This window comes from Athene noctua, chromosome 19, assembly GCF_965140245.1.
Source record: "Athene noctua chromosome 19, bAthNoc1.hap1.1, whole genome shotgun sequence".
NCBI classification, from domain to species: domain Eukaryota; kingdom Metazoa; phylum Chordata; class Aves; order Strigiformes; family Strigidae; genus Athene; species Athene noctua.
In genome coordinates this window covers 4,953,999-4,973,800 of record NC_134055.1, presented here as the reverse complement: position 1 = coordinate 4,973,800, position 19,802 = coordinate 4,953,999, and the positions used below count along the sequence as shown (strand labels likewise).

Genomic DNA, 19,802 nt, shown 5'->3' with positions numbered 1-19,802 from the left:
GGATGTAGATCTGCTCTGACTGGGAGCAATGGCTGTGGGAGAGCTGGGTCATTCCTGTCCCCACAGGTCTGTCCCTTCCCCCTCCGTGCTGTCAATGCCACCTTCTTCCCTGCACCGCAGCGGGTGTCACCTCCCGGGGTCCCCAGGCGCCTCATTAAAGCTGTGTTCCTCGTTACCTTGCCGCTGAGCCACCCCAGCCTGGGTTGTCAGGTCTTCCACAGTGTTGGTGCCACACTGAGTGCCCCCGTTTTGCGCGTCCCGCCGTTACACCTGGAGCTGCAGACCTTGGCCTTGGTGGAGGGGAGGCGGTGGAGCCTGATGGCCTCTGAGTTGGTCTGCCTGGTGGGGACGGTCAGCTTTGTCCCCTCACTGCTGCCTTGGCTCCCTCTTAGACCCCATCTAATGGGGAAGGGTGCTTGGGCGAGAGGTTTGGGTTCCTCTGGGGCACCCTCAGCCTGGGGACAGCGTCTGGTTGTGTGGGCTCAGGGGAGCTGCATGGGGTGGGTGTCCAGGGGAGGTGGCCATCATGGGGGGACACCAGTGCTAACGTACCTCATGCTGCCTTGCTCCTGACCAGTGCATCCCAGCATCCCAGCTAGGACCCGTTGAAGGCAGGAGGGATGAGGGACATCCCACCATGAGGAGACAGGACAGATTAGAGCTGGGGATCCCCTTTCTCTGGAGCTGCAGACTGGGGAGAGCTACGGGCTCCCCATCTCTGCCCATCCAGCTCATTCATTCCCAGTCAGCTCCTGGGTTGAATGGGGGCTGCAGTGGCCCAGTGAGGGTGGCACCCCAGTCTCTGAGGAATGATTATTAGCTGCTAATTGCTAATGAAGTAAGGTCTGAGAGGGGCTGTGGTGTCCTGGCAGATCCAGGATGCATTTGGTCCATGTCAGGGCTCTTGTCCATCCCACCCCTAGATGCAGGATGGGACCCCCCCATCCCTCCCCTCCAGCACTGGCAGGGCTCGCGACCTCAGCAGGCTTCACAGCACTCTTTGATTTAAAGATTTATTCACTTTCAAAATGCAATATTAATGTGCTGAGTGGTGTTGGTGGGAATCAGGGGAGTCCTCAGCCACGGTGGCAGGGCCATGGAGGCACAAAGTGGCAGCGGTGTGAGGTTTGGTCTGGGATGGCTGCTCCAGTCCCCGTACGCGCCGTTTTGGGCAGGGTATCCGCCGGGGTCCTGGCTGAGGTCTCCCCACTGTCTGTGCCCAGAGAGCCTGTGGGCACAGCCGTGGGGCTGCTGGGGGAGGGGGGGCAAGCGAGGGGCTGGCACGGGGTTGGGTTGGGCAAACTGTGCCCACGGCCTCTTTGGGAGCTGCCGGGGGGATCTTGGCCACAGGCCCTGCGTGGGGGTGCTGGCTGCACCCCGCGGCCTCCCCTGCCGCAGCCGGGCTCCCTTCCCCCTCCCCTTTGTCAGCATCTCGGGGCTGCTGCAGCCGCCTCTTCCCACCACCACCACCACCGAGCCGCTGCCGTTTCCATGGTAACAGGGTAGGATGTACCCCGGTCCCCTGCTGTGCCCCGGGGACCCACCGCAGGCCCCGAGGCCCCCCCCCCCTGCTCCCACTTGGGGCTCCAGCTCCCCAAAATGGCTTCCCCTGGGCCATGGGCAAAGAGGGGGTTGTGGGACAGCATAAAGCATCCAAAAATGGGTGCTGGCCTGGCATGGTGGTGGCCTCATCCTGCTCTGGGGAAAGCAGAGATCCCTTCTGCCCCCACAGTGTAGCCCAAGGTGCCCACCCGCCATGGAGCTGCCACCATCCCCCTTCTTCTGGAGGGGGTGGGGGGGGTGGCACTGTCCTCCATGCTGTGGAGCCAGGCATCCTGGCACCCGTTCCCACGCTCCGAGGAGGATGGACGTGGGGAAGCAGGGAAGTCGGCGACCGTGGCTGCCAGCCCAGCTCCATCCCTCCCCGGGGATGGCACGGGTATAGCAGCCGCCGGGCCGGCATCGCGTGGGGCCAGGGCGTCTGGCAGAGCAGCTGTCCCTGCACAGAGGAGGCCTGTGGCCTCTCGATGTTGTTAATTATGCAAATATGGGGAAGTGTGTCGAGCGGAGGATGCCCTGCGGGGCTGAGGATGCTCTGTGTGATGCCCTGCGTGCTCAGCCAGGCAGAATGCAGGCAGCTGAGGCTGACAGGGCCGGGGTGGGCTGCGGGTGTGGGTGTGCGTGGCCCCAGGTATCGGACCCGGGGTCAGTTGCCCGCAGGTAGCCGCAGGCTGGGGTGGTTGGGGTGCATGTGTGGTGACCCTCGGCCGTGCTGCTGCCTGGATGTTCACCACCACCCTCTCTTCCCCTGGCAGACTTCAACTATGGTGCGGATGAGTACGACGCCGAGGGCAATGAGGAGCCCAAGGCACTGCCGGAGGGCTCAGAAACCATGCCCTACATCGACGAGTCGCCCACCATGTCCCCCCAGCTCAGCGCCCGTGGCCAGGAGAGCGGGGACAGTGTCTCGCCCACACCCACCGATGGCCTCGGCACAGGGGTAGGTGCTCGGGATGTGGAGCTCTGCACCGGGCGTGCTTGAAGCTGGGGCTGCAGGTGCCCGGCTCAGTTGTGTCAGCAGTGTCGGGGTTGCTCTGGTGCTGCTGTGACCTGGGGGACTGTCCCCTGTCACCCCAAACCCTGCTGGCCGTGGCCCTCTGGGCTCCGGGGTGCACACAGTTCTGCTGCTGGTGGTGAGGGTGCCACGTCTGTGGGACACGGTGTGGCCCTGCCCCGTCGTGCCATGCCGGTGGCAGAGCCAGGACGGCACGGGCTGGTCGGAAAGAAGGAAGGGGTGTGGGGGGTGTGCTGGAGCCCGGCCGGACTTGCTGGGAAGCGTGGGGTGCCCGGGGACCCCCGCTCCGGGGAGCCCCGGGGGACAGGGCACAGCCGCTCCGCCGGGCTGCCGGCTCCATCTAGTGGCACTTGGGGACGAGCCGCCGGCCGGGGAGAGACACCTTGTCCCCCCTCCTCTTCTGGGGAATTTGGATTTAACCCCTCCTCTCCCTCCACTTTTCCGAGAGCATCCTCGGGAAGCCCTGGGGGTTTATTCCGGATGCTTCACAGGAGGGATGATTGGAACGCTGCGGGGCGGGAAACCGAAGGGAAAAAAAAAATGTTTTTCCGCAATATAAGTTTCTGTAAACCCCCGGGGGGTGGTGGGGCTGCCGCCCTCGGTGTGTGCCCTGGAGCGGTGGGCTCTTGGCAGGGCAGCGGGTGCCTCTGGCCCCTCGCCACGGGCCTCGGGGCTGGTGCGGGGAGCGACCGACTGGCCCGGGGCTGGGGGGAGCCCCCCCGGCGCCTGCCGCTGCCCGGGCTGGGGGAGCGGCCGGGGTCCCGCAGCGGGCTGGGGCTTGGCCGGGGCAGGATGCCGGGCTGGGAAACGTGAAGGTTTTTGTTGTGGAAAGAGTTAAGCGCTTAACCCGGATGCTGAGGCAGAGGAGGCGAGAGGTGTGGCTTCCTCCGCAGGGCCCGCTGCTGCGCAGCATCCTCCTCTCGGCACCCAGCGCAGGCCCTGGGGAGGGCGGGAAGGCTGACACCCCCCTGCCACCCCCCCCCCCGCCACCCCCCTGCGCGAAGGACCCTGTCCCGGAGCTGGATCCAAACCACCCGGGCTCAGGTCCTCTTGTCCCCCAGCAAGATGTTGGGCACAGCCCTGCGAGCCCCAGCCCTGACACCCGGTGTCGGGCTTTGGCCACGGATGTGCTGTGGGCCATGGGGCTCGGTCCTCGGGGGCCAGCAGGGAGAGCAGAGGGTGGCCCTGGGCAGGCGGAGTTGGGGGGAGACAGTGGGGGACGCTGGCAAAGCCCTTGGGGGCTGGCGGAGCGTTCTGGGACTGGATGCGGGCGATTAAGCTGGTTTGGTTGGCGCTAACAGGATTGGGAAGTGTTGGAGCTCAGCACCAGCTCTGCCTCCATCTCTTTATCTAGAGCTGCTTGCGCTGGGGTTTAGCAGAGCACTGCCTAACTACCGGCGTGTTTAATCCCGCATGTCCAACCTCGCGGTGGGTGTGGGTCCCACTGTGGCCGCTCACACGGGGTGCCAGGCTCGTCCCATCGCTCTCCGGTGAGGCAGGGCTGGTGTCACTGCCTCTGGGGGGCTGGAGGAGGTTTCTGGTGGAGCATCTCTTCTTGCAAGCTCCTGGCGCAGCTGGGACCATGGCTGGGGCCCCCGGCTGCTGGATGCAGACACAGCCTGTCCCTCCCTCTCCCACCTGGGAAACTCAAGCACCGTGGTTATGGTGTGGGGTTGTGGCCCAGCCTCTGCTGGGGTGCTGCTGGGTTTGGCACTGTGGGTGGCTTTCCCCTGGGCAGGGAGTGTTCCCCACTCTGGGGACCCAGCTGTGGCAGGCGCAGGGTCCCAGTACCCTGGCACAGACCTCTCTTAGCAAAGCGTGGGCAAAGCCTGAGTTGTGACGTGGCCACAGAGCTGGGCACGGGCTCTGGAAAGTCCCCGTGTCTGTGTCCCTTCCCACTTCTTGCAGCAGGAGTTTGTTCCACGCTGGGACAGGCGCGGGGAGGAGAGCTGGCTCCTGCGGGCAGAGCACATGCGGCTGCTGGTTCCCCTTTTGCTGCCAAGGAGTGGGGGGAAACTGCTGAAACAGCTCTTGCGTTAGTGTCCCCTCCTCCAGCCCATTCTTGCCCCATTTGCCGGGGCCCACGATGTCTCTCACAGGCATCACGCTGCTGCTCGTGGCTTCCCCAGGGCTGGGGTCAGGCTGGGGCAGCGGCGAGGTGCCAGTCCTGATCCCCGTGGGATGCGGGGCAGATGCTGCGGGAAGGCAGACGTCTCAGCAGCCTCACCCTGCCCCGAGTCCCCTCTGGCAGGGAGAGGTCCGGTACCCTTCTGGGGGTGCAGAACCAGTTCCCCATATGGGACCTGGTGATGCTGCTGCCCTCCAAGGTCACTTCTTGCTGGTGGCAGTACCCGTGGTCCAACTCCGCCTGCCCAGGGGACACGGGGGGGCCGCAGCAGGCGGGACGGGTGCTGTCCCGTCGCTGGCTGCTCTGTCGGGCGAGGGCGCGGGGGGGGCCTGGCAGGGGGTAGGGGCCCCTTTCCCATGGGTGTCGCCGGACACGCCGAGCTCTGCCGGCGTTGGGAGCACCGGCTCGGGGATGGCGGCGGCCGCGCTCCCCAGCCCTGAGCACCCTCCGCCGAGCGGAGCGGCCCCACCTCCAGCGCCGAGAGCTGCATTTCCTGTAGCGAGCGTGCAGGGCGGAGCGGCGGGGCCGGCTGGGGCGCAGGGCGGCGGGCAGCGGCCCTCCACCGCCGGCGGCCCCCCCGGGGGTGAGCGGAGGCCAGGGGAGAGCCAGGCTGTCCCTCTTGTCCCGCCGCTGGTGACCCCGGAGCTGCCGCCGCCGCCGCCGCTCAGAGGCGGGTGTGCGGCCGCCCGGGGAGCGCCGGACGCTGCGGCCGGGACGCCGGGGCCGGAGGCCGGAGCTGGGGCAGGCGGGAGCACCGGGGATCCCGTAATGGCTCCTTTCCTCCCGCGGCAGTGGCCGGCGTCCAGGGCCGAGTCAGGCTGGGCCGGCTCGGCCGTGTGAGCCCCTCACCTGGAGCCTTGTGGGGTCCCCTCTGACCCCGCTGCCTGGCCAGCCATGGAGGAGGAAGAGGAGGCCATAGGATACCTGGATAAAGTGCTGGAGGACGAAGATGACTCTGAGCCGGGAACCCCCACCAGCCCCGCGTCTCCGTTCTCGGCCAGCGAGAAGGTGGGCGGCGGGGGCACCCCGCTCCCATGCTGGGCAGCGGGTAGGGGGGACAAGGGACATCTTGCTGATACTGGTGACGCCCCGGTCTCGGGGCAGCTCCTGGGTCGGTGTGGCATGCGCTTGTGGGGAGCAGAGCTGGGAGGGCAGCGGGAGCATCACTGCAGCCCCGCTGCTCCTCCAGGATTGCCTGAGGCTGGGGGCGCGGGGCAGGGCTGCGCCTGGCATCGGGTGCAAAGGGCTCGGCGGGTCGCTTGTGCAGAGCGGGGCAAGCACCCCACTTTCCTCCCTTGGGGGATCGGGGGCCACGTGTGCTGCTGTGGGGGAGCTGTGTGGCTCAGCAGAGCCTGTGCCGGATGCTCAGGAAGGGGCTGGACCACATGCTGCCACTGCCCCACTGCATGGCCACCAGTAACCCCTGAATGGCCCCAAACCCTGGTGCTGGGGGGTGGCCCTGGGGGGACCCCTGTGCTGGCAGGCACAGCCCAGAACCCTTCTCTCGCCCACCCTGGTGTCCTCAGGGGGCTGGCACAGGGCTGGAGGAGGGCTCCGGCTCCACTCTCCCTGGGGTCTCCGCACAGGGTGGCCACCGAGCCCTGCTTTAGGGTTGCCTCTCTGGGTCGTGGGGGTCCACCTGGCATCGTCCCCGTGGGGCGTTGTGGGCCCTGGGTGCGGATGGGCCCCTTATCGCCCCAGCTCCTGCGCAGGGCCCAGGCTGAGGGAAGCAGGAAGAGCCCGTGAGTAATCAGTGGCACAGAGCCTGTGAACTCCCAGCACACAAAACTGCTCCCCCCCACACCCCCCTGCTGAGCTGGTCACCGAGGCCCAGCCTTAATGGTGCAGCCTGGCAGGGGGCCATGGGGTGGGCACCCCAGCGGGCACAGCAGCCCCTCCCGGGCTGGCTGGCGGATGCCAGAGTGGGACATGGAGATGCTGATCAGTGGCCGCGCCCACCCCAGGTCTGTGCCCCTCTCGGCGTTTGCAGCTTCCAGGGCTGGCAGCGGCAGGCAGCATGGGCAGAGGTGAGGCAGGACCAATATCCCCCTCAAGCCACCCTGAGCGGCTCATTGCCTGGGGCAACCAAATATCCCCGTGGCTCTGCTTGGCCCCTGTCTGTGCTGCAAAGCCTGGTTCCCCGGTGTGATTTTTAATGGGGAAGGCCAAGGTACACTGGGTGTTCAAGGCAGCCCAGGGGCTGTGACATCCATACCTGGGCGCTGGCAGAGCCTCACTGAGGGTCTCAGAGTCCCCCCAGCCTAGCCACACATCACCCATCTCCCTGCCACGAGGGTTGTGCCACCAGCGTGTCAGTGCTGCCACAGAGCTGGGCACAGGCTGAACTGCCAGCAGCTGGAGGCAGCGGGACCCGCACAGCCCGGGACCTGCCCCGGTGCCACCGGGAAATGACCGCTGGGGTGGCACTTAGCTGGGGGAAAAGGGTGGTGCTTGATCATGTGGCAGCACCATCCACTGCTGGGCATGATTTCATCGGGCGCCTCTGGACTCTGCCCTGGGAGAGTCCTGCCGTGCCGCACGCCGCCCTGGAGCGCTGCCAGCAGTGCCGGGCTCCTGGCCAGCTGGGAGCTGAGAGGGGAGCGAAGCCAGTACAGCCCGTGGCTTCCCAGCTGGCTCCAGCCTGGCTGTGCCGCCCAGCAGGCACGTGCCCAGCCCTTGCCACGGAGCTTCCTCAATGCTGGCGGGGACACATGCCCACGCGGGGATGCCGGGGATGAGCTGGTGGGATGAGGGGTCTCCTCCCGTGACGCTTGTTGGCTCAGCCAGACTCCTTGCTGTGTTGCACAGGGCGAGCGAGATGCTGGCAAAGGCCTGGAGATGCGGAAGCTGGTGCTCTCTGGTTTCCTGGCCAGCGAGGAGATCTACATCAACCAGCTGGAAGCACTCTTGTTGGTGAGCACAGCCTCCAGGCCAGACACCCCCTCCAGGGATGTCTGCAAGCAGGGGTGGGTGGGTGGATGGGTGGATGGATGGATGGATGGATGGATGGATGGATGGATGGACAGCTGGACAGATGGATGGAGTAATTTCCTGCTGGACAGCCTCCCTCAGGCAGGCCTGGCCTGGGTGTTACCTGGGCAGGAGCAAAGGTGCAGAAGCCACACCAGAACCAGCCTTGCTCTGGCCCAGCCACCCCCATCTCGCCTCGCACTGCTGCCAGTGTGCCTGGCGGGGAGGTATTTATAGCCCCGCTTCCTCTTGCGGACTCACTGGCCCTTGTGGCAGAGACGCTGTTGCACAACATGGAGGTCACTGCCGCCATGGGGAAGTCTGTAGGGATGCACAAGCCAGGAGCAGCCCCTTGGTCTGGCTGTCGGCTGGGACCTATCCCGGGCAGTCCTTGCTGTTGGCTGAGATCCCCCTCGTCTGTGTTCCTCTCCCAGCCCTCATCTCAAACACTCTTCCTTCTCCTCCTTCGGCAGCCTATGAAGCCACTGAAGGCCACGGCCACTACGTCACAGCCTGTCCTCACCCTCCAGCAGATCGAGACAATTTTCTACAAGATCCAGGATATCTACGAGATCCACAAGGAGTTCTATGACAGCCTGTGCCCAAAGGTGCAGCAGTGGGACAGCAATGTCACCATGGGCCACCTCTTCCAGAAGCTGGTATGCGCATTCGCGGGGGCTTGCTCCACTTGGAAGAGGAGGAGGGCCGGGGAGATGGAGCACCGTGCTGTGGGGCTCAGCCCCATGACAGCTCAGCTCACACCCTGCCACGTGCTCACCGGTGGCCGTGGGACATGTTGCATCCCTTCCTGCAGCAGCTGCTGCTGCCTGCTCGAGTCCTCCCATCCCAGAATGAGAGTGCAGGCTCCGTGCCCCTCGCCGCAGCAGGGATGCCCACAGCTGGCAGGTCCTGGGTGCAACCATGGCGGGGTTTTGGCTGCAGGTGTGTGGTGTGGTTCTACCAAGGGGCTGGTGGGAGCCCAGGTGTGGGGGTGACCCTCTGGGGACAGGCAGGAGGTCACAGTCTCTTTGCTGCCTGTGGACACTGTGGCTGTGGCTCCCCAGGGTCGCGTTCCAGGTCCTGCTGCTGCTTTGGACTTGTGATGGGAGCAAGGGCTGTGCCCATGGGTGCTGTGGCCATGCTGGGGAGGTGAGGATGAGAGGGCAGGTTGAAGGGTACCAGGAAGTGGCTGTAGCTTTAGCCTCCATTGTCCAGGTACTCATTACCTCTCTGCTGGATTTCAGAGGTTTGTGGGAGCACCGGGCTGGGCAGGAGCCCCACCATCCTGCCCTGGGTGAGGGCTCTCCCTGGGGAGCCGAGCTTGTGGCCCCCCAGCTGGTTATGGTCTGGCAGAGTGTCCTGCCAGGAGGGGACAGCTCTGGACAACACCCCTGGGTGGTTGCCTGGCCTCTCATGCGACAGGGGGCTTCAAGCATCCCGCTGGGTGCCTGGCTAACCCCCACTCCCCGCAGGCCAGCCAGCTGGGGGTCTACAAGGCCTTTGTGGATAACTACAAAATCGCACTGGAGACAGCAGAGAAGTGCAGCCAGAGCAACTACCAGTTCCAAAAGATCTCGGAGGTAAGCTGGTCTGGGGCTGTGCCAGGGGGACAGGGCTGCCACGGCTGGGCTGTCCCGGCACAGGACAGATAGTGCTGTCCCCGTGGCTGAGCCGACTGTGTCTGCCCCGAAGAGATGCTCTCCCTGCCCTGGGGACACTCTGGGACTGTCCCAGGGGCAGGGCCATCGGTGGCTGTGCTGGAGGGTTGTGGTCTGTGAATATTGCGAGGGTTTGCCCCCTGCCTTGTGCAAGCTCAGGTCAGGCTCAGCCCTCACTGCCATCATTTCTGGGATGCTGGGACAGCCTGCACCTCCTCGCCCCATCCAGTGAGCTGGGTGTTGGGTGCTGGGCACCTGTGGCTCATCTGCTGGCTGAATCTCCATACCTGGCTCCTCTATAGAAACAGGGACCTGTATGGGTGCAGCCTGGCTTCCTGCTCCCTCCAGCCCCTCCGCAGTGGGGCTGGGTGTCCTGCTCCAGGGTGCCCCATGGGTCCACCATGTCCTGACTGCTGGGCAGCCTCCTGTACAGTCCACACCCCCACCCCGGCACCCATCTGTGACCTCTAGTGTGGCCAGCCTGGGGCTGGGGGAGATATCAGGGTGCAGGAAGGGTGGGGGGGGACCCCATGACCTTGAGCAATGACCTTCCCCCCCACCCCAGCCCCTCGTGGGCTGCTCTGATGGGCCTTTCCCTCCCTAGGAGCTGAAGGTGAAGGGCCCCAAGGACTCGAAGGAGAGCCACACGTCCGTCACCATGGAGGGTACGGCAAGCGCGGGCGTGGGGAGGGGGATGCAGCCTTTTGTGTGCGCGCGGGACCAGCGCGGATGAATTACTGAGCGGCTCCCGCCAGCGGAGCCCTTTGTGTTCCCGTGTGAGGAGGGGGGGCACGCAGCTCTTTAGGATGCTGGGGGCGTGCAGCAGCCCCCCACCCCCTGCCCACCCCCTCCTCCCCGCCCGCTGGCTGCGCCGAGAGCCATGCTGAGGGGCCGATGCCGTGCCGCAGCCGGGCTGAGCTGCCACGGAGCGGCAGAGATGGCTGCGTGGAGACGGGGCTGCCATGGAAATCCTCGTCGTCGTCCGGCTCTGCTGTAACTGCACCTATGGTGAGGCGAGGGGGGCGGCTTGTGAATTCGGGTGCCGGCAGGGAGCGATGCTGTGGGGGTGCTGACCCCGGGGCTGGCTGTCCTTTCTGGGGGGTGGAGGCTGCGTCGTGCTCTGCAGCCTGAAGTTGGGAGCGTCTTTGTTCCAGGCTCTATTGAATCATCTTGGCTCCGGCACATGCGGCCACGCGCTCGCCTTCCCCGCTGGGCAGGGGCTCGTGCCGGCAGTGGGACAGCGAGGGGCTGGGGCAGGCGGGGGGGACCCCTCTGCCCGGGCTGTGCTGCGGGCATGGCAATAGGGAGGGGTCCCCATTTGCTTGCCGGAGGGATGGTGGGGCTGGAATGCCCATCTCTCTGTGGCTGGGGGTGGGGAGAGGCACTGCATGTCCCTGCCTGCTGGTGTTTGGCCCCTTGCTGCCTGCGTGTGGGTCCCAGGCCAGTGGAAGTGCTGGTGAGGAGCCCTTGTGCCAGGACAGCCCCTCCCGGGGCTCCTCCATGCTTTGCATGTGCCTGTAGTGATGGCAGCAAGAAGGTCCGTCCTCCCCGTGGACCTAGGGTGGGGGAAAGCGGGGTGCACCCTGCCTGCCCTCTCCATCCTGGAGCAGGGCTCCCACTGGCAGCCACAGGGAGCAGGGGCATGGAGTGGTGGGGGATGCAGCTTCTGGTTCAGGGTTCAGCCCTGCATCTTCATCTCCTGAGCAGAGACCCACTGTTTGTCAGGGTGGGGGTCCCTCTCTCAGGACTGGGTGCCACAAAGCAGCACCAGAGCTCTGGAGGGGGCTGTGAACCCCTGTGGCTCATAGCACAGGGTGGGAGTGGTTGCACCTTTTCCTCCTCTCTCCTGTCCTGACAAGCCTGGCCCTGCTTGGCTTTGGCAGTTTGGGGAAGTGCCCCCAAGCAAAGGGAAAAACCCAGAGGCATCTGCCTGGCTGTAAGCAGCCTGGGGAGACATGGGAACAGCCTTTGCCTGCTCAAAGAGCCAGGGAGGAGGAGGAGGGTCCAGCTGCTTGGGATGAAATGTGCCTCTGAAGAGCCCCTGGAGCTGGTTTCCTGCTAGGAGGGTGCATGGCGGGAGAAAGGGGGTGTCTGTGCCCTGTGTGTGGGACAGCTCTGTCCCCCTGCCCCGGACGGAGCCTCATGTGCAATTAATTACGGGGGGGGTGCAAGGAGGGAACATGGAGCAGCAGCATTGGGATGATGTCTTGGCCCCTGCGTTCTCTGTAGGTGGGGGTTTTGCTGCTGCTGGAGCAGCCTGGGTTCCCCTTGCACCCAGGGCTGGCTGGGGTGGGGGGACATAGGGTCTCCCATGAGGTGGTAGAGCCCAGCGAGGGCAGGACAGAGATGGGACCCGCCGCTGAGCCAAAAGGGAAACTGAAAAAGCTGCTGGCTGGTGGGAGTGACGCGTGGCTCTTCCTCTTGGCAGCCACCGCACGGCAAGCTGGCCGTGCCAGTCCCCGCACTGCGCCCGGAGTCCCTTCACCCCGGAGAGGGACACACCGGCACAGTCAGGACAGAGCGGTGTTCACAACGGCCCCTCTGGCTTTGTCACCCGTGACCTGTGGCAGCAGAGGGGAGAAGGACATGGTGGCTGGGTTGGTGTCCCCATCATGCCCTGTCCCCGGCAGGGACAGAACTTGCTGATGCGGGGCCGTGCTGGAGCAGAGCACCATGCGGGAAGCACCATGCGGCAGTTGTCTGGGCTTGTCACCCTAGTGGGGACCCCGCAGGCACCCACAGTGCTGGCAAAGCCCCCGGGTGCAGTCCTGAAATCCAGGGGCACATCAAGCAGCTGCCAGCGCTGGGCTCTGCCCTTGCTCCGCACACCGGCCCCGTCGTGGTTTCTCCTGCCCCCAGCACAGCAGGGCGCGGGGCTGCGGCGCTGAGCCTTGGCTCAGCACTGCTCTTGGCAGTAACGCTGACGGTCCAGCTGTCGCTGGCTCCACGTGGAACAGACCCCAGATGCTCACCTGGGTGTCTCTGGGCATCTGGTCTCCCCTTCTTGCCCCCATGGATGCCGTGCTGGCTCTCGTGGGTGGGAGCGGGGCTGGGGTCCCGGCGGTGGGTGGCTGCTGACGCCTCCTCTCTCCCCACAGCGCTGCTGTACAAACCCATTGACCGGGTGACACGGAGCACCCTCGTCCTGCATGTGAGTGTGACACCAGTCCCGGGTTGGGGGCTGGGGGAGGGCTCTGCCCCCATTGCTCCCAGGGACCCGCAGCCATGGGGAGCGCTGCTGGGGGGTCTCAGGGGCGGGTGCTGCAGGCAGGGCAGTGCCCTTGGGCCACTCACTTGTGCCTGTCCCCTTCCAGGACCTCCTCAAGCACACCCCGGCCGACCACCCTGACTACCCGCTGCTCCAGGACGCCCTCCGCATCTCACAGAACTTCCTCTCCAGCATCAATGAGGACATCGATCCCCGGAGGACAGCGGTCACCACCCCCAAGGGGGAGGTGAGCCAGCGGGGTGGGCAGTGCCTGGGCACAGGGCGAGGGCTGAGCCCTCTGCCAGCCCTTGGCTGGTGTCTGCACCCTGAAGAGCTCCATGGTGCTGGGCCAGGAGATGGAGGGTTTCCTCTAGATGCAGTCCTGTGTGCAAGTTAAGGGCTCTACCTGGTTCTTGCTGCCTGCTGGCACCCTGCTGAGCGTACGGGACTCAAAATGGCACCCAGAGGACATGGACCTTCCCATACTCCTGGTGGCTGAGCCATGGAGAGGGACAGGAGCATCCGTCCCCTGTGGTTTGTTGGCCTTTGCTCCCTGCCCGCTCTCATGCCAGCCCTGCTGCCCCACAGACCCGGCAGCTTGTCAAGGATGGCTTCTTGGTGGAGCTGTCAGAGGGCTCGCGGAAGCTGCGACACGTCTTCCTTTTCACCGACGTGCTGCTCTGCGCCAAGCTGAAGAAGACGGCGGTGGGGTAAGGAAAGCGCTGGGCACGGCGGGAATGTGTCACAAGCCCCCTGTCCTCCAGTGGGCTGGGGGACATGCTGGGGAGGGGGTCAGGCATCACTCAGCGCCCATGCCCCGGCCGCAGGAAGCACCAGCAGTACGACTGCAAGTGGTATGTGCCCCTGGCCGACCTGGTGTTCCCCTCACCGGAGGAGTCGGAGCACTGCCCACAGGTCCATGTCATCCCCGACCATGAGCTGGAGGACATGAAGATGAAGATCTCAGCCATCAAGAGTGAGGTGCAGAAGGAGGTGAGAGGAGGGTGCAGGTGGGACCCACTGCCAGGGTGGGTGCCTTCCTCTGGGTCAGGGGTGGGACATGGGGGGCCAGGGGCGCCTGTGAAAGCTCCTGTCTGCTCCCCGCCCGCAGAAGGCCAACAAGGGGCAGAGCCGGGCCATCGAGCGCCTCAAGAAGAAGATGTTTGAGAATGAATTCTGGCTGCTTCTCAACTCGCCTGCCATCCCCTTCCGCATTCACAACCGCAATGGGAAGGTGAGAATCACAGAATCATTCAGGTTGGAAAAGACCCTCGGGATCACCAGTCCAACCATCAGCCCGACTCTACAAAGTTCTCCCCCCCCCCAACATCTCATTTAAACGACCCTTAAACACATCCAGGGGTGGTGACTCCACCCCCTCCCTGCGCAGCCTTTTCCACTGTCTGACCGCTCTTTCTGTGAAAATTTTTTTCCTAATGTCCAGAGAAGGGTGGGCTTGGGGACAAGTTCAGCCCTGCCTGTGCACAGCCTGCTGCATCACCCTCTCTTTTACAGAGCTACCTCTTCCTGCTGTCTTCTGACTATGAGAGGTCTGAGTGGAGGGAAGCCATTCAGAAACTGCAGAAAAAGGGTAAGTTTGGGGCTGCTGAGGCCCGCCTGGGGCTTCTGGCCACTGCAGGGGTCACAAGGAGGTCCCGCAGGATTGCATCCTGCTGCTCTCTGGTCCCCATGGCCAGCGCTGGCTGCGTCCCTCTGAAGATCCTCTCCTGTCCTCTCCCAGACCTCCAGGCCTTTGTCCTGAGCTCAGTGGAGCTGCAGGTGCTCACGGGATCCTGCTTCAAGCTACGCACCGTCCACAACATCCCAGTCACCAGCAATAAGGACGGTGAGTGTCTGCTGGGCTGGCGGGTCCCTCTGTCTCCAGATGATGCCGGAGCTGTGGGGTCTCTGTCTGGGGACCCTGGCTGTGCAGGGGGACAGCTACCCACCAGGTGGCACTGCTGGAGCAGAGTCGGGCACCCAGGCAGAGCAATCCCGGCTGCAACACGGCGTTGCTTTAGAGGGGTCTCCAGCACCCCAAGGTGTCCCCAGGGCAAGAGCCAGCCAGCCCTACTGGGAACCTCCCCCAGGGATATCCAGCAGCCTGAATGCTCGGGATGTTCGGCAGGGATGATGAGCAGCAGGAGATGTGTCCTCTTGTAGACTTTAGGGACAGTCCTCGGGGGGTTGGGGACATTGGGGTGTCACTGCAGGCACCTAGTGCTCGCTGTGGCAAAGGCTGCCTCGGGGACAGCCACCCCGCACGCTGGCTCCGGGGCACAGGATGTGGCAGCTGAGCCCTGACACAGCCTCTGCTCTTCCCGCCACAGACGATGAGTCCCCTGGGCTCTACGGGTTCCTGCATGTCATCGTCCACTCCGCCAAGGGCTTCAAGCAGTCTGCCAGTAAGTGTGGGAGCCCACCCTTGCTCGGAAGGGGCCGGTGTGATTGGAAGAGCTGGGGTCCAGCATGTGGCCCCGCTCTGCCCACAGTGGTCTCTCGGGAGCCAGTGGGGATGTTCCTGGGGTGCTGAGCGGTGTCTGCTCCCCCAGACCTTTACTGCACGTTGGAGGTGGACTCCTTTGGCTACTTCGTCAGCAAAGCCAAGACCAGGGTTTTCCGGGACACCACTGAGCCGCAGTGGAACGAGGTGAGGAGAGTGGGATACAAGGAGGGGACTGTGCCCTCCCTTTTCCTTCCAGCCACAGTTTTAAAGCTGCTGTGGGGTGCTGAGGCTAAGCCACCCTTTCTCCACACTCCAGGAGTTTGAGATCGAGCTGGAGGGCTCCCAGTCCCTGCGCATCCTCTGCTATGAGAAGTGCTACGACAAGACCAAGCTCAACAAGGACAACAATGAAATCGTGGACAAAATCATGGGCAAGGGGCAGATCCAGGTATGTGCTGGGGCTTTTGGTTATCTTCTCATCCAACGGTGGATCTCTTGGGGCCAGGTGCCTGGGCTGGGGTGGTTGCACTGTCATGATGCCTGGGATGGAGATGCCTGGCAGCATGGGCAGGCAGCTCTGCTTTTGGGAGCGGGGTACAGGGATTGTGGCTCGGGATTGAATGGCAGCAAAGTGGGTGATGGTCCCAGGGCGGCTGCGGGAGAAGGTGGGACAAAGTGAGAGGGGGTCCTGTGGAGGTGGCAAGGCCAGCGGCCACCCCCCAGATGCAGGTCCAGCCCTAGCTGAACTGGAAGCATTTCAGTTCTGTGGCCTGGGGAGGCTGCAGGGAGGGGCTTGGCACCCACCCCAGGGAGGTCTCTGAGCGTGCAGCCCCCCTGTCCCTCCCCGACAGCCGTGGATGTCCCCCTCTGCCACCATCTGCCTCTCCTGTGCCTCCATCAGCCGCTGTTATAGCAACAGGGGTTTCCAGAGCAACAGCTAAGCTGGCTCTGATTGGTGGTTGCCATGCAGGGAGGATGGAGGCCTTGACTGCCCTGAGATGCTCCCAGGTGAGCAGGACTGGGAAGATGGGGGGGGGGGGGCAGGCAGCCCCCAGACCCTGCATCCCCCAGACCCTGCCCCTGCTCTTGGCCAGGCTGCAGGGATGCCCAGGGCAGTGGGGGATGCTTCAGAATGGGGGTGCCCCTGTGTTTTCCTGGTGGGGACCCCTGGTTGGGCTCCCTTCCCCTGCTGTGCTGGGGACAGTGTCACGCCTGGGACATGGCCCTCGACCCAAGGCCACTTCAAAGGGCTGCCTGCTCCGTGGGAAAGTGCCCAAGGGCAGGCCCTGGGGGAGCAGGGAGCAGCACGGAAATGCTGCTGGGAAGGGGACAGCACCGCACCGAGCACAGGATGGGAGATGGGGACTTGGCTTCACCAGAGGCTTGTTCATACCCCAAATCACCCGTCTGTTGCCCTCTCCCCAGGGAAAAAGCGATATGGGGGTGGCATTGGGCCAAGAGGGAGGGCTGGGGCAGGGAAGGAGCTCGACGCCCCACGGGGATCAGTCCAGCTGCGCTCTCGGAAATAGCCTGGGTCAACAAACATGAGTCACACTGAGAGACGTGGGGGTCGGGATGGGGACAGCACAGCTTGTCCCTGCTGTGCAAAAGTCGTGGGGGAAGAAAGGGAGACAGGGGAGTCCCTGGGGCTGCTTATCGCAAGGAGGACCTGGCTGGACAGGGCGGTGTCAGGGCTGGGGCTGTCTTGCCATCACCCAGAGCCACAGCTCAGCCCCTGCCCTGGGAGTCGGGGCAGCACAGCTACGGGCAGGACAAGCAGCGATGCTGGTGGAGCTGTGGGTTGTGGCCAAGCCCCAGCGCTGCCCCCTTGCCCTCTGCCCTGAGCTGTTTAGGCAAAGATTCTGCCCTGGGATGGTCCTTACTCCGGCCAGTCCCTGGGTTCATCGTGAGCTGCTGCTGGTTCCAGTTAGCAGCAGGAGTGGGAGACACAGAGCACTGGCATCAGCAGCTTGGCAAAGGCCCATGGTGTGTGTGTGGGGGCTGCCAAGATGGCTGAACCCCCCCTTCGCAGCTGGCACTGTGCCTGCTGCCCAGCTCTAATCTGATGGCCCAGGCATGTGGGTCGGTCACGAAAGCAGCTTATCAGCATCACAGGCTGGCGGGAGGAGGTCAGCGTGTGAGGGGGATGCTGCAGCCCCTCTGTGGGGAGCAGCGGGGGCCTCCTGAGGCTGCCAAGGTGCCATGGGTGGGAGTCACGTCCTGCCAGCACAGAGGATGCGGTTTGGGTCCATGGAGGGGCCAAGGTTGGCACCAGCTTCCTCTTGAGCATGAGGGGTCTGCAGCGTGGTGAGCGTTGGACCCTACCCCAAGCCCTGTCCCCAGGAGCTGGTGGAGAATGGGCACCCTGTGCTGCCTGGGCCACCGTGGGTCTGGGCATGGGGACAGCTCCGCTGTGACTCCTGGTTGGCATCAACCCTGTTTTGTTGTTGTTACACTCATTTTGTGTGTGGTTTCCAAGGCTGGGACGTGCTGCGGTTGGGGTAGAGATGCCATGGGGGGCTCGTGTCCCCATGGAGAGTGTGTGTCCTTGGTGCTTCAGGGCTCAGCCTTGCTCTGAACTGTCCCAGTGTCTCCCAGCAGCTGGGCTGCGTCCAGTGGGTGCTGGCAGGGGTGCCTGGTGCTGTGGTGGGGTGGCAGACGGATGCTGGGGGTGGGCAGAGCAGGCTGCGAGCGCTTGTGCCCCCATTGCAGAGGCTGGATCTGGCCCCCATGCCCTGGGGTGGGCAAGGAGATGGGCAGCAGGTGCATGAGGGGGTCTCGGGGTGATGGGGCAGGATGGAACAGCCCCTTCCTCAGCCCCCGTTTGATGCACTGTTGAAGGAGAGCCTGTGTTGTCATGGGCACGGTGCCTGCCGTACCCACAGGGAATAGCTGCCTGTCCATCTGTCCCCCTCACTGGGCCAGTGGGGGCTCTGAGGGCTGGAGATTTGTGGTGTCAGGGCTCCCCAAACCCGCAGGGATCCACAGCGTGACCTGTGTGGACTCAGGGGGCTGCTGAGAGGTGGACTGGGGTCAGTGGAATTCCCTCCCAGTCCTGCACCTTGCCGTGTCCCTGCCTGTCAGGGGAAGCAGCAGGCAGGGGCCCCTCCAGGGCTGGGGCGCAGGGCAGAACCCTGCCTGCACCCCATCCCCCTGCCCCACCGCATCACCCCCTGGCAGTGGGGCTGACAGGGCCAGGGCAGGCTGAGGGGGCACGTGGGGGTCCCGAGGTCTAAGGGGAGACCCCAAAAGTCCCATCCCCGTGCCTCTCGCTGAGACCGGCAGAGCCAGCCTGGCTCCTCGGTGGAGCCGGGGATGCTGCGGCCAGCAGCGGCGATGCCTCCCGGGACAGCGGCTGCCGCTGAGAAGCGGCTGAAGGAGAAGGATAAGAGCGGATAGCGGCGGGGGGGAGGCCGGGCAGCCCCTCCAGCCTTCCCGAGCGGCGGCGGGCGGCAGGGCGAGAGTTAAACGCGTGGGGGCCGCCGGGGGGGGGCTGCCTTTGAGTCACTTCCTCGCAGGGGGAGGGAGGCTTTTGGGGCTGCCGAGCTGCCTCTCGACAGCCTGGCTCACACCCTGAAGATGAGCCTTGCCCGCTCGCCTTCCTGCTGCCCCAACCGGGCTGCCCTCGCCAGCCCCCGCCGCCCCGGCCGCCGCTGACCTCCCACCCAGAGCAGAAGGGATGTGGGTGCTGTCTTAACGCAGCCCCGGCCACCCTTGGCCACCGTCTGGTCTCGCCTCCCTGGAGTCGAAGCGGTCATCGCGATGACGGAGGTGCTGGTGCAGCCGGACGGCAGCCCCGGCCCCGCGGGCGAGCAGCCGGAGCGCGGCGTGGAGGAGCCCGAGGGGAAGCGGCCCCCCAACACGGGCGCCCGTCTCTGGGGCAGGGTGCGCAGCAAACTGCTCCGACAGAAGGTGCCTCGAGGGGTGTAGCGGGGGGACGGCTGGCGAGGAGGGTGGTGGGCACCAAACGGGGCTCTGGGACGGCTTCGCCGTGTCGCTGGGTTCTGCCGTGCGGGGTGGCTGTGGCTTTGTGGGGCTGGGGGGGGCTCTGATATCGCTTGTGGGGAGAGGGCTGTGGGGTCTGCATGGAGTAGGGAGACTGTTGGAGCGCTTTGGGAGCTCTTAGAAGCAGTTAGCAGCCTGTGAGGTGCTTGGTTTTCCCCTTCCCTCTCCCTCTGTGTGCTGGTGGGCTGAGCTGTTTGCGCTGGGGGGTCCTGCAGAGGGAGGGCAGAGACCCCCCCCCGCCCAGCCCCAGTGGTAGCGATGCTTGTGGGCTGGTCAGGGCCGGGCTTTTGGGGTGCCACAGCGTACCCCCTCTTGCTTGGTTTGCAACCCCCCTACCCTGGGTCCATCCAGGCTTCCCCCAGCTCACGGCTGTGTCGCAGCCACATCAATCCATGCTGGACACCTTCGTGGGGGGACAGAGAGCAGGGGTGGGCAACGGAGGTGACAAGGGAGGGAACAGCACCGTCACAGGCGGTCCCAGAGCCCCTGTGATCTCATGGGGATCTCGGGGGGTTTCACTCTGCAGGGTCCCCCTGCACGGGGAGCTGCTGGCTCAGGGCTTGGCTGCAAGCGCAGGCAGGAGCTGCCTGGGCCCGTGGGGGTTTGGTTTGGCAGCAGCGGGGCCGAGGTTTGCTCAGCCGTGGGGCTGCCTGTGACGCAGTGGCATTAACCTCGATTCTGTGCCGCCGCCGCTGCTCCCGCAGAGGGGATTAAGGGGCAGCGAGGGCCATGTGGGGAGGCTGCCCGGCGGCTGCTGCCGGCTGTTGCTGCATCAAAATATGAGGGGGTTTTGTTTCCCAGTCCCACGTCCC

The 19,802-nt window shown here is 64.9% G+C and overlaps 1 protein-coding gene across 7 annotated transcripts in view; it reads left to right on the top strand.

Annotated features, from left to right (window-relative positions):
- The window catches only part of ABR (ABR activator of RhoGEF and GTPase), a 41,916-nt gene that overhangs the window by 12,639 nt on the left and 9,475 nt on the right, over nt 1-19,802 (top strand). For 2 of the 7 annotated variants that reach the window (XM_074923274.1, XM_074923272.1), the window contains exons 2-16: nt 2,316-2,500; nt 7,512-7,616; nt 8,147-8,332; nt 9,146-9,253; nt 9,936-9,996; nt 12,430-12,482; nt 12,646-12,786; nt 13,128-13,249; nt 13,367-13,532; nt 13,651-13,773; nt 14,055-14,130; nt 14,281-14,385; nt 14,870-14,944; nt 15,092-15,189; nt 15,302-15,433. In XM_074923274.1, coding sequence (XP_074779375.1) covers nt 2,316-2,500; nt 7,512-7,616; nt 8,147-8,332; nt 9,146-9,253; nt 9,936-9,996; nt 12,430-12,482; nt 12,646-12,786; nt 13,128-13,249; nt 13,367-13,532; nt 13,651-13,773; nt 14,055-14,130; nt 14,281-14,385; nt 14,870-14,944; nt 15,092-15,189; nt 15,302-15,433 — 1,736 coding nt within the window. Of the gene's footprint in view, nt 1-2,315; nt 2,505-5,258; nt 5,716-7,511; nt 7,617-8,146; nt 8,333-9,145; nt 9,254-9,935; nt 9,997-10,293; nt 10,340-12,429; nt 12,483-12,645; nt 12,787-13,127; nt 13,250-13,366; nt 13,533-13,650; nt 13,774-14,054; nt 14,131-14,280; nt 14,386-14,869; nt 14,945-15,091; nt 15,190-15,301; nt 15,434-18,521; nt 18,898-19,802 lie in introns of those variants that run through there. The other 5 variants (XM_074923275.1, XM_074923277.1, XM_074923276.1 and 2 more) reach the window with 5 other exon arrangements.